Here is a 13,716-nt window from a genome sequence, read left to right on the forward strand (position 1 = left end):
GGAAATCATTAAAATTAACAGCAAAAGAGATTGAAACAACGTCAACACCTACATTTGGCAAGGATAGCCTTGCCAAAGCAAAAATGTTTCAAGCAGGCGCCAAAAAGAGTATATTGAAGGGGCCTGCCTGAACTCAGTAGGCAGGGAGTTCCAAAGTTTAGGGGCTATTTGAAGAAAAGATTGATTTTGTACAGCTGCAGAACTCACGGCTCCTGTAACAGGGCTATTTCCTCAGACCAAAGCAGTCAAGTGGGCGCATATGAAATTAGGCCAGGCATGTCCAAAGTCCATCTCGGGGGCCTAATCTGGCCCTCTGGTCAATTTAATCTGGCCCCTGACAGGATATGTCCTGGGGTAAAATCCTTTAAAAAGCTCAACAACTTTGGTCGGCCCTCACACATGTTCACTTTATCAAATCTGGCCCTCTCTGAAAAAAGTTTGGGCACCCCTGAATTAGGCAATGTTTGCTCAGAAAAATGTCCCAATTACTCCCAATAAGTGTATGTACAGTTGCAGGTTTAGCATATTGAAGTCATTCAAGTCACCCTGCAGGTATCTGTTTTTAAAAAAATAAATTTTATTAGTGTTCGAAAAAGAATTCCAAGATTAATATCAGAAACCTTTTTCTCAAGGATAAAAAAAACTAATCTAAAGAAAAACACAGACCCAAAAGAAAAAGAGAGAAGAAAAAGAAGAAGAAAAGAACCTTGCAGGTACCTCAAGGGAGTTCTCCTGCCTGCTCTTGCTCTCTTCTTGTGAATATAATTGTGGCCAGGTGGTACAAGTTCCTCAGAAATGGGTCGATCATTATATACCTCTCCAGAGTTCAAGTGTTGGGGGGGGTGGCTTCAGGTAGCACCTGCAAGGGGTAGGAGATGAGCTGAAAGATTACACATCAAAAGTTGGGTGCCTTTCGTACAACAAATGGTTGAAATTATATGTAGTTATATGTCAAATGTGAAATGTTTTTTGTTTGGCTATCCTTTAGGAAAAGGGAGGGAGGAAGGGAGGAAGGAAGGAAGGAAGGAAGGAGAGATAAAGACACCTCCCTTACAGAAGTCAGGCTGGGATCAATAAAAAGCACTCATTTCTTTTTTTGTAACCAGCCTGTTCATATCTTGTTTAGTTTGAGGTCAGTGACCAGCGGCATCTGACCTACAGAAGTTAATTCTACAGAACAATAGGCAAGAGTTTCTGAGGCCTTATCCTATTACCTTTTGATACCAAATTAATTGTGTTTTTTCCACTCTCACAATGATTCCCTGACCCTCTCAGCTATGTGTGCTGCTGGCAAAGAATGGCAGATTAAATTTAAGTGAGGAGAGAGAGATCAGTTTTTCATCTGCTGGAGTTCCTTTATTATTAAAGGGATCTGGAAACCAGCTATTAATAGCAGGAATCTAGGCTTGAGCAATAGGCTCTGGCGCAGCTATCAGAATTCTAAGGATCTCCCGTCTATTTTAAAAATAAATGAACTTAAGTTTTGTCTGTGCTATAAACCTGAATTGGTCATGGCTTCTCCTGCCAGGGATCCTGGGGGCTGCAGTTCCATTTCACACATGCATAGTTGGGGTAGCAGGATCGATGTTAGGCCAAAGAGATCAGATCTCATGAAGGACTAAAGTGAGGGGAAGGAGAGAGAGGAGCAACGGAGGAGAGTTGAGCAAGATTTGGGCTCCACCTCTTCCTTGTTTAGTCTTTCACCATGTACTAAATTTTAGACTGGGCCTGTCTTTGTAGCTTTGGATAGCATCTAGCTTGATAAAACAATTTGTTTGTGCTTATGTTTTCATTGACATCCCATCTTGCCACCTGTCAGATCAGGATCTTCAAGCCAGCTTGCAGGAGAAGCACATCATGTCACACCAGTAGGGATAACTACCCTGACCCCAATCCCTGACTTCTCCTGGTAGGACTGGGAAAGGTTTGTATCTGAAACCCTGGGGAACGTCTACCAATCAGTGTTGACGATATCAAGCTAGATGGGTTGATGGACTGGCTTGATATAAGGAAGATTCCTGTGTTCCTATAAATGGCATCATTTTTAATCGAAGCGGTCCTGAATCTTGAAGGACTGTCCTCTGGCCTGAGCAGCATGCAGATGCTCTCTAGGGGAATACAAAAACAAAGAGGGACGGCACTTCCACACAACAGCTTATTGTGGACTTAGTGCTGCTCATGCATCTTCATTAATTAATTAATTAATTAAAATTTATACTCCACTTGATCGTAGAAACAAACCAACCCTGAAAAGCTCAGAACAGTTCACACATAACAACAACTTCCTTGAAATGCCATCTCATTATTCCTCCATGCAATCTGGATTTACCAGTTCTGTAGAAAATCCATTTTTTAAAAAAAAAACAAAACAGAATCAGTAAATCTCTATTACTGGGTGGGATAGGGAGGGAAATAGGGTGGCATTTTGAGGGCGGTGATGTGCAGATGTTGCATTATCATCCTGGAGTCTACAATAAACTGCCATGTTAGAAGCACCCCTACCATAGAACCCTAAACAGTTTTGCCAGATCCAATGGGCTTTATTCCCTAGTAAGTGTGTTTAGTGTTGCAACCTTTGGTCAGTCGGTAAATCAGCTGTGATATCTCTTCTTGCAACAGTTAAAGAGGAGTCCTGGAGAAGATTGCTGATGTGGCATTTTTTTATTTTTTGAAAGGTCAGAACGCAAGGCGACTGCTTGGACACCTTAGAGGATAATGGCCTCCAGTCTTTGTGTCTTCCTGCAGATACAGAGTCCTAGATCTAAATTGCTACTTTGTGGCATTTGCTGCCTTTGATCCATCTGCGCAGCTCGCCGTTTTCTCTATGAAGTTGTTACAACCTCCCTTTCTGAGGCCTGGAGAAGCTCTGGCATATTGCTGGTTATCTCTGCAGAGTAGCCCTTCTGGGCAAAACAATAGCTTTCTTTATAGCATGATTGAGTCCAGAAATGTCTTTAAACTCCAGGCAATCAAATGTAAGCTGGTATCCCTGCTTTAAGAAAATAAAATAAAACCTGAAACCAGAAACAAATGAAAAGGCAAAAGTTCAATGGGCAAAGGATTCCTGTGTGCCCACAATGTGGTACGAGTTGTGATGATGCTCTGGCAGAAACACACGTGATTAAAAGGCTACGTGTGCTGGAATGAAACAAGGAAGTCTTTAACTCACAGGAAGGCTTTTAAAATCTTTTATTCAATGCCTCCAGAGATTTAGGCTTCCCCTGATTTCTCACTGCGGAGGACAGTTTGAGCCTTGGTCATACCTTGAAAGACTTTAAACAGCTTGATGCTTGTACTTTGCTACAGGATCTAACAGCAAAGCCATGTGTCTAGGTATTTTAAACCACAAGCTGGAGTCTACAGAAGGTTGTTCAAGGAGTCTCAGATGGTGTGGATAAAGGTATTTCAGGGTCATTGTAAACCCTATATATTGAGGCCATACCTTTAAAGTCGATGATGGATTTAATTGAAAGCAGAGGGCTCAGAAAGGCAGCCAGGGAGCAATGGGGGCGATTTATTTTAAACTGCGTAAGAAGTCATGCCACCGAATGTCAAAGGAGATGCCGTGCTAATAAAATGGCACTGGACAAGCCAGCCAGAAAGGCTGAGGAACAGCTCAGATGAAAGAGCTAAGCCACAGATAGTGCGCCTGCGGACAAGCATTTTGGGGTGGTCTTAAGGGTGGTGGGAGAAATTCAATTCAGTTCGCATTTAAAGGCGAATCTGCCTAATTTGCATTCACTGATTCTGCAACCCTGGAATTTTCCACCTGTAATTTCCATCCTTGGAAATTTGCACTTCTCCAAATTTTGCAATGGTGTTCTCCAACCAAATAAAGCATTTACTGGAGAAAGTATGCATAAACAATTATATCATTTGTGGGACTCAGTTCCGACAGAGGTCATTACAGGGTTTTTGGCAAATGCTGATGATGAACCTGTTCGCTCTGGCTTTTGACACTTGAGATGTATCTTTTTAGAACTCACCTTATAACTTATTAGTTTTAAGTTATCTTAAGCTGTTTTAAGTATTGTGTGATACTGTATTTTAATTAACCTGAAACCTTAGTGTGAAGGGCAGGCAGGTAGGTAGGTAGGTAGGTAGGTAGGTAGGTAGGTAGGTAAATAAATAAATAAATAAATAAATAAATAAATAAATAAATAAAATGTTTACAAATTTATCCGTATTGGAGAAAATTGCATTCTAACACATGTATATTAGCAGAAAATGCTGACAACCTTTCATGAGGATCTTTTTTAAAAAAATTGCAAACTTATAGGGAAATGTAAGGAATCGAAGATTTGCAAAATGAGAAACTTCCACACAGACTTCTGAAAATGATAGAAAAGGTATGCATGAGTGTACATCAGATACAATGATGGTTATCAAGTCTTCCAGTTGCTCACAAGGGCTGTAGGGAAAGCTCCATCCAGCTCTATCACTAAGAAATGGGAACAGGTACTTTGAGAATGCAGCTGAGCAATTGTTACCTGCCCACCAGCGCTTTGCCTCTGCTATCTTGCTAGGACAACAATGCCTCACCTTTCCTCCCATAATTTGAGGATTGCCACAAACCTTGGATCAATGAGAGCCTCTGATGGGTCAGGTCTGGTGGTTCCCCAGGTCCCTGAAGTTCAGCTGACCTTAGCTAGGGACCAAAAGCAGCACTCCCCATTCACAGTTCCCAGCAGGTGGTAGACAGAGGCACACTGTCTCTGATCCAAGAGAGAGGTGACATAAAACAAAAGAGCCCTGCTAGACCAGCCCAAAGGCTTCCCCCCATATATGCCCACTCAGCCTCTTCAATCTGTGGAACTGGCACTGGTACGGGCACCACATAGGTCTTGTTCCACATATGTAAGAAATTGATCTTTTAGTGTGGCAGCACACTTTGGAACTCCCTGCCTATTGAGATCAGGCAGGTACGTTCATTGTACACCCACTAAAAACATTTTAGAAGAGTCTATCTAAACATGTAAGGGACGCGGGTGGCGCTGTGGGTTAAACCACAGAGCCTAGGACTTGCCGATCAGAAGGTCGGCGGTTTGAATCCCCACGATGGGTTGAGCTCCCGTTGCTCGGTCCCAGCTCCTGCCAACCTAGCAGTTCGAAAGCACGTCAAAGTTCAAGTAGATAAATAGGTACCGCTCCGGCGGGAAGGTAAACAGCGTTTCCGTGCGCTGCTCTGGTTTGCCAGAAGCAGATTAGTCATGCTGGCCACATGACCCGGAAGCTGTACGCCGGCTCCCTCGGCCAATAAAGCGAGATGAGCACCGCAACCCCAGAGTCGGTCACGATTGGACCTAATGGTCAGGGGTCCCTTTACCTTTACCTAAACATGTAGAATGGTGGCGTGTGTTTTTCAGTTTATGTTCTATCATTCTTTGAACATGTTGAATAGCTGTTCTTAACTGTGTTTTTACTGATAATTTTGTTCTAATCTTTTCGTAAACTGCTTTGAGGTTGCATTACAATCAAGTGTTATATAAATCTTGTAAACTAAAAAGATTTTTTTAGAAAGAAAGAAAGAAAGAAAGAAAGAAAGAAAGAAAGAAAGAAAGAAAAGACACTCCAGTGCGTCCCAACTGAATTAATTCATTGAAACATTTGATATCAAGGAGTCAAAATCAACTTAGGTCCCAAGTGGCTTGCAGACTTCTGCCTAAATAACCCCCTGTGAAGGAATGCAGTTTTGTTTTGTTTTTAAAGCAAGTTCTTCTGACGGTATCTGTAGGGAATAAATCACCGACGATTTCTCTTTGGCTGTGAACAGTATATGTTTCCCTTATCCATCAAAACGTTTCTTTCTAACGCATTAGATCCTTGCTCTTTCTTCCGCTAAAGAAAACGTTGCCTTGCAAAATGTTTAATATGTTATCAGCCTTTAGAAGAGAGTGACGGGGTGGTGGTGGGGAGCCCTGCAAACTGATGGGAAAGGAGCCCAGTGGTTCTTGGGTTACCGTTCTCTAAGTCCTGCACTCTCTTCTGTTTGGGGCCTTTGTTCGGAGTCAATCACCCATTGAAAAGCAAGCCCTTCAGCTTATTATGCATTCTGTGTCTGAGGTGACCAGAACTATTTCCTGCATCTGGCTCTGGGTGCTAATTACCAGCTCAGGCACCTTGCAAATACCTCCGAAAACCTGTCACCCGGGAGGAAGAAGCTACCTTTTCAGGCTTACACACTTATTACCTGTTCTCTTTTCAACTTCCTAAGTTGGAGCTGTCTCAAGACAGCATTTTGTGTTGTTTGCAAGTGACTCTCTCTTTTTCCCTCTCTCTCCTCCGTTCCGTCTCCCGCCCCCCCCCCAACCCTCCAGAGTGCTTTTCTTACCAGCCACACTGGTTGGTAGGCAAAAGAGGACAAGGGCAGGGAGTGGGGGGGACTACGCAGTAAACCCGTTTCTCCAGGAGAGGGATTTCATCAACTGAAATTCCCCCGCCCCTTTGCTGCTGGTATTTTCTCTCCTGCACCACAAATCACACACTGCACATATGTATTATCTAAACTTTATCTCAAGTTCTGACCTATTTCTAATGGCTGAGCTTGAGTGATTGCACCCTAAAGCAGCAGCAGCAGCGACAACAACGACAACACACACACACAATTTTATTGTACAATAGGATACAATAACCATTAAAGTAATTTATTGCTGAGGAATAAAACAAGAGTGAAATGGCTTTGCCCCTTCTCAACTTTGCCCTTTAAAAGTTATCACACAACCAAGAAGATCTTACAGCGCTTTCAGATGAACTAGAAGTCAAAATGCCACTGTATAAATTCAGAATCACATGGCTTGGCTAGGTGAAAGACAGGATCGGGATATCCAGTGGGTTCTTTGTATTTAGTATTAAAATGGGGGGTGGCGCTACCTGAGGCATGATGAGAGATGGGTTTCCCCCCCTCCAAAAAAATCATTCCATCCCAATTAAAAACACACACTCAAACACAAAAAGGAAATGGGTTTAAAATTATAATCCTCCATCAGGCAGTATACATAGTATGCAAGTCGCAATGTACCTCCATTTTATCCCCACGGCAACCCTGTGAGGTAGGCTAGACTGAGAAAGAGTGACTGGCTCAAAATCACAAAACAAGTTTCATGGCACAGTGAAAATCTGAGCGTGGGTGTTGCTGGTCCTAGTCAGAGGCTATGACCCATACGTAGGCAAACTAAGGCCCGGGGGCCGGATCCGGCCCAATCGCCTTCTCAATCTGGCCAGCGGACGGTCCAGGAATCAGCGTGTTTTTACATGAGTAGAATGTGTGCTTTTATTTAAAATGCATTTCTGGGGCCTGCCTGGTGTTTTTACATGAGTAGAATGTGTGCTTTTATTTTAAATGCATCTCTGGGTTATTTGTAGGGCATAGGAATTCATTCATTTCCCCCCCTTCAAAATATAGTCCGGCCCCCCACAAGGTCTGAGGGACAGTGGACCGGCCCCCTGCTGAAAAAGTTTGCTGACCCCTGCTATGACCCCTGCTACCACACTGTCTCAGTATCTAGCCCAGTGTAGTCTTCTGACCAACAGGGGTTATCTGGGATCCCATCACCTAGCACTTGATTGAGATGCCAGGAACTGAACCAGGAACCTTCTCTATGCAAAGCAAATGTCATATTGCTAAGCTATCCCCACCCCCACCCCACCCCAAGAATGCATTGTTGCTGCTGCTGCTGCTGCTGCTGCTGCTGCTGCTGCTGCTGCTGTCGCCGCCGCCGCTGTTAATTCAACAAATATCCCACCTTGTCCACCTTGCTGCTCAGGGCAGCAAACACACTGACTAAAAAAAATTTTTTTAAGTAATTGAAAAACAGTTAAAAACATTCTGAGCTGTATCCAATGGCAGTCCTACACTGATTATGCACACTGGAATTAACTTAGGTCCATCAATGGGTCTACTCTAAGTAGGGCCAGCACTGACTACAATCCACTAAAAACAGTTTAAAACACTGTCTCAACCAGTGATTTCTGGTTTACCAGGAGAGGTGAGACTCTCAGAAATGTCAAAACACTATCCCTCAGTAGCTGAACCCCAATTTTCCTCCAGTTATACTTTCAGTGGAATTTGGTAACTGCCTTAATTTAGAACTTGTTCAACACAGATGTCTGCTTTCCAGCATCTGCACCCGCAGAACTATGTGACCAACTTTCTAAATCATGACCTCCTAGTGTATGTGTCACTTACTTATTGCCAATTTAGTCAGTTGTCATAGGTTCATAAGGCATAGACTAGGGATAAGGAACATGAGGCCTATCTGGAGTTGTTGGACTACAATTCCCAGCATGGCCATGGTCAGGGATGATGGGCATTGTAGTCCAACAAAATCTGGAAGGCCATGAGGGTTCCTCCATCCCTGTTCTAGGCCTTCTGCTCCAAAGAAAGACACATCAGCCCCAAACCACAGCATTCTGATGACACTATGCCACAATCAAGAAGCTAGAGCAAAGGACTGATCATTTTCTTAAAACTCAAATCAAATTAATCTGATTAGTTGGGCACAAGGACAGGCAGCTCAAGTATAAACTAGCAACCTTCAAGCACAGACTACAGGCATAATCATGCACACGTCTAGCCAGAATCTCACTGAGTTCAAAGGGACTTGCTCCCAGGTTACCTTGTGCTGAATTGCTGCTTGAAGTGCACTTAGCCGATTTGAGAATTTTCAATCACAGTGCTAAACAATAAACATTTATTAATACATAGAGCATGGTCTATCAAAGTTATGCATCCATGTCTCATCCATTTCAGTGGGAGAGTTAAACACATAGGGAGATGCCCAACTAAGACATACTCAGAGTAGACCCTCAGAAATTGAACGTCTCTTAATTTCAATGAGTAACACTAGCATTGCTGATTACCTATGTTTGATTCTCTCCTATTGAAATCCATGTGTTTTCAGTGTTTTATTACTGGCCAGACCATGCCCTCTCTTTTATTTATTTTACGGTATATATAACAGCATTGAACGAATTAATGGGCAGCATCCAGCCAAAGTTAAACCACTTTATACACCACTGATTTCAGTGGTGAAAATGCATTTGGTACTAACAATGCAAACCAATGCATGTTTAATCAGAAAGAAGCCCCTCTGCATTCAGTGGGGCTTACTTGAGCTTTAATCTCTCTTGCTGACATCAGCTGGAATCAGAATGCTTACATTTTGTTGGATTGTAGTTCTCAGGAAAAGAAGCCGAAGCTGTAAATTTGTTTGCTGCTGTTGACTTGTTAATCCACCAAACTTTGGGGTGCCTGGTCTGTTTGCATCAATTCCCATGTTACTTTCATGGATAGCAAAGTTTCCTGTGTACATGTTGGAGAGGTATCTGCAGCCTGAAGTTTAAAACAACAATTTTGGATATCACGCCTTTGAAAGCCTGGCCCAAAGTGTTTCACAAGTGTTTCAATTATTTTTAGTACAGCTTGCAAACTTGAAAGCAGGTGCAAAATGTTAACCTGGATATCTGCGCATGCTTTTCTCTCTTTCTCCCTCGTTTCCCTCTTTCCTAATATAATTTCTAATTCATCCCTTTTCCCCCCCTAGCTTTGGGGGGTCTTTTTTCCTCTGCACATTTCTCGGTGCAAGTGGTACTCCACCACTCTGACGGGGTGCAAGGGAAGAAAAAGAATCCAGATCACAAAGCTTTAAAAAATTGTGCAAAGTGAAACAATCCTCCTGTGGACCCCAGTAAATAAAATAACAGCAGTGGAGTGATTTGCAAGCATGTAACAGGCTTTTTGTCTCTCTCTCTTTCCCGGTGCCTCAAGGGGGTTTCTGAGTTCCTTCTCCACAGGTTCACAATGTTTTGCCTCTTGGCTACAAAGACCCCAAGCTCCAACCCCTCTTTGGAGAGCTCACCTCCCCCTTCAAATCTTTCACATGCTGAGGATCACTAACAGCAGACTGAAATGTTCCAGTGGGGTGCAGGGCACTGGCAATTTAGGATTTCAGCATTGCAGGATGGATTTTCAGAGTGCATCAGTGGTGCTCATGCTGAAATTAAAAACAGCCTTTCATTGTATCTTTAACTCTTCCATCACCAACTCTTCATTAAAAAAAGAGAAAAGAATATGTAGGGCTGCTCACCAAAGTTTCTCTTGGCAATGATAGAAATAGTGAGAATCTGATTTGCAACTTGAATTTAAATCTTAATAGCTTGCTGGCAATATAACAGCTCTAGAAATGATTAGATTTGTTGGGTTTGCCCTGGTTTTATTTTATTCTGTGTCTTGCATTTGCATTCTGGAGATCATTCAGCAACTCCGAACGGTTTGTGAAAAGCAAACTTTTAAATGTAAGTATATATATTTTAATGTAGGGCCCCGTCTTTCTACAAAACAGCTCACTCTTTCTGGGTGGCTTGTTAAATTGTTCTGCTGTGGATTCAGTCCACAATTGATTGATCCACAGTGGATTACTGTGAGATTCTGCTTCCAGTGTTAAGGACAAAGGAGGCAAAGTTTCAATTTCTGGCTCATTAGGAAGCACTCTGCCAGGGATTGAAATGTGGAAAATAGTTTAAAGTGTGTGTGTTTCATTATCAAAAGAGCAGACTACTCAAATCAGTTCATAACATGAACAAATGGTATAAAACAAGCTTGTATTTTAAGAAATAAAGGCAAAAAAGAAATTGTTGTGAAGTTTGAACTTTGAAAGATAGTTTTCAAATCCTGAAAGCGAGTTTATTTAGAGGACTTCCTTTTCTAGCAACCTTCTAAAGGCCCTGAGTTCTATACACAACTTAATCCCAAGTAGACCAAGTTAGCTTTGTGCTGTAAGTCACACTGTTTGGAAGATCCATTCATCCAGAGCATTTATACCCCATAGTAGCTTACAAATTAATAAATAAAAAGTCCCTGCTTTTGGACCTTCAATTTTAAAATGCATGGCACGAGAGGTAAAAGGGATGGGAAGGGAAAAAGGAACACAAGCAAATTCATCCTGTCTGCTACTATCTGCTTTGCAGTCTTGATTCATGGGCATTTAGCAACCAATCCTTAAACTACTGCTTACACTTTCTGCTCATATTAAGTGAAACTTCAGTTTGGGGCTTTGATTCTCGTATACACACGCGCACGCACATATTCTTTGCTCCTCATATTCAATGCATCATCAAGTCATGGTCCCAGGGGCATGGTTAGAGGACACACTTTGCAGCCTCCCTGCTGAAGTTTAATAGATCTGGGCCTGGTCACCACCTGGCTGGGAAACCAGTGGGTCCTGGGAATCCCCCCCCCCCATGTACACTGCCTTGTGGGATAGGCCCTCCCACCCAGCATGATTCCTCTGCTCTCAGGAGAGCAGGCTGCCAGCTGATCACAACTATCTCCCCCAAACCAGGGAGAGAGATTCAATTATAATCTAACAATGACTTTTACTGATTTATTTTTTTTATAAGCAGTGAAAAGAGTTTTGCTGATTGACTAAAGTTGCTCCTACTTGCTGTCCCAAAGAACGGGCTGCTCAGCTGTGTGTCCTGCACGGTGACTGAGCAGCCTTCTGGAGGCCACTTGCCAGTGGTGGGTGGGGATAGAGGCAATACGGGCAGAGCAATGGATGCAAATTTTCATTTTGTAGAGGCTTCTGCACATGAAGCACTACCAGAGTTCTAACCAGGCAAACAATGGGTGCAATGGCAGGGAAGTGAGGGCTGTAGCCCGGGGAGAGTCCCAATTGCCCGGACAGCAGAATCTCAGGGCCTGAGATTCCCCATCCCTATTGTAGGGTCTGCTGTGCTGGGACTGTCTCTTGGGAGTGTTAGCTGACTAGGTATTCAGAGAAGCTGGTACTGATGGTGCGCTTGAATCCCAGAGCTTTGCCCAGCAGGCTCATAGTGGAAACAGGATGCTGGTGATACTGGAGGCGAGGAGCAAGGCAGCCGGGAGACGTGGCTTGAGTCACACGTACCCCAGCGGCTTCCACGGCCAGCCAATCAAAGGGCCTTTTCTCTTTAAGCCTATATGCTCAATGATTGATCAACTGACTAATTAAAGAGTCAACTATAGATAAGTCTGCATAGTGCTAAACCTCAATATATTTTGAGGATAGCAAAAGAAGCGTGAAGGAAGTTTATTTTCATAAAAGAAAAAGTGGGGAGAGACAACCCAAACCCCTGCCAATAATTCTCCAAAGGAAAATCCATTTTTGATCTTGTCTTCTCCGGTCCATATTATGCTAAAATGTGCTGGAGCTAAGAGGGTCTCTGAAAAAAGACAAAAGTGCCCCTCAGCCCTGCCAATTAAATCCTCCCCCAAATTATCTGTGAGTGCTTTATTAGATTAATCTGCTGCTTATGTTGACGAAAACTTAGTGCGCTGGTTGATTATTTTTTTTAATTAATCTTTTAAAAACATCTTGTCACCCACATTGAGCCAATGAGACAGCATGATATATTAATCCTCATAGTTTTGTTTTTTTAATGCACAGCCTAGATCATTCTCCCCCTTCCCCAAAGGCAATTGTCACACTAAAAAGACAAATTGTTTTCAACTTTATTAGAAATCCTGCTACTACTGTGCAGCGTCCGCCAAAAAACAGAAGGCTGTCAGGAGTCATCCAGGATGGTTGGGGTCCAGTAAACTCCAGAGAACAGAGCTATTCTGTTGATGACCTTCGATCAACAGCCCCAGTCACTCCACGTCAGTCAGCCGGACAAACAAACAAACAGCCCGATCATATGCCCAAATGCACATGATGGATGCAGATGTGAGGCTCTGAAAGGACCCCTTTGCATTCAGAAACACCTGCAGGAATTCCAGAAGCACTGAAATGCCTTCTACCCTAATGCATCCGGGGAGGGGGTGTGTGGATCCTCACACATATCTACACACACACAAAGCACCTCATCCCAGGGGATGCTGCTGAGCATCCCTTGCTCTCCCGTTGAGGTCAGCTGGGTCCAGGCTTGGCTGTGACAGAACAACTCCTGGAATTTGTGCTATCCCATCCCTGTGGTGAAGAACAGTGGGGAAGGGGAGGGGGAGTTCTTCCTGTGGCATTCCCACAATGCCTTGCACCTGCTTGGGAAACCAAGAATGAAAGGATTCCTTTCTAATCTCTCGGCCTAATCCTCAAACCGTGGTTACAGCAGCAACGTCTCCCTCGCCAGAGAGAAAGAAAAGGCCATCCCCGATGTCAGTTTTCTGTGGGCAGTGCATCCAACTAAAAAGTCCATGAAAGGTGGCGGAGGAGGGTGAAATCGACGAGGGAATTTTACACACCTCCTTTCTGGAAGAGCCCCTGCTTTTTAGGCTGAACAAAAAGGGCTGGCATGAAATGGGTGTCCATTGCCACCAGCATCATGGGCTTGTGGCACCTGCACACTATGGCATATTTCAAGTGTCCTCCCTGCTGTTAAAATAATTGCCTTATCCAAGATCGTACATTTTGCTATTTGAGGGTTGGGTACAATGCAATACCTCAAAACATGTAAGAAGCATATTCTCCTGAGGGAAGTTGTCAGGACCCTGAGCTTCACTGAACAATGACTACATGAGCCAAAGGTCTAGAATTGCAACCTGCGTCAGTGTTCATGCCATCTGCTCTCTTATAAATCACTAAGCAGTTGCAGAACACATACCTAACTTCAGTAACACAGCAAGGATGGGGAGATGGCAGGACCTGCCCCAGGTGCAACCTGGCTGAGGCACAAAATGGGCATTAAAGGTCATTCATGTAATATATTAATAGTTTTCAAAACAAATCTGAATTCTGTTGT

General features: G+C 43.3%; 1 protein-coding gene across 1 annotated transcript in view; it reads right to left on the reverse strand.

Moving 5' to 3' along the window:
- Positions 1–826: 826 nt before the first annotated feature.
- The window catches only part of LOC310763263 (uncharacterized protein), a gene marked incomplete at its 3' end in the record, with an annotated part of 435,273 nt that continues 422,383 nt past the window's right edge, over positions 827–13,716 (reverse strand). Inside the window, exons 9-11 of the mRNA XM_083615146.1 lie at positions 13,579–13,635; positions 9,159–9,331; positions 827–859 (exon numbers count right to left, since the gene is read on the reverse strand). Coding sequence (XP_083471272.1) covers positions 827–859; positions 9,159–9,331; positions 13,579–13,635 — 263 coding nt within the window. The remainder of the gene's footprint in view (positions 860–9,158; positions 9,332–13,578; positions 13,636–13,716) is intronic.

The sequence above is a fragment of the Podarcis filfolensis genome (genome assembly GCF_964270895.1).
Source record: "Podarcis filfolensis genome assembly, chromosome: 5".
NCBI lineage: Eukaryota > Metazoa > Chordata > Lepidosauria > Squamata > Lacertidae > Podarcis > Podarcis filfolensis.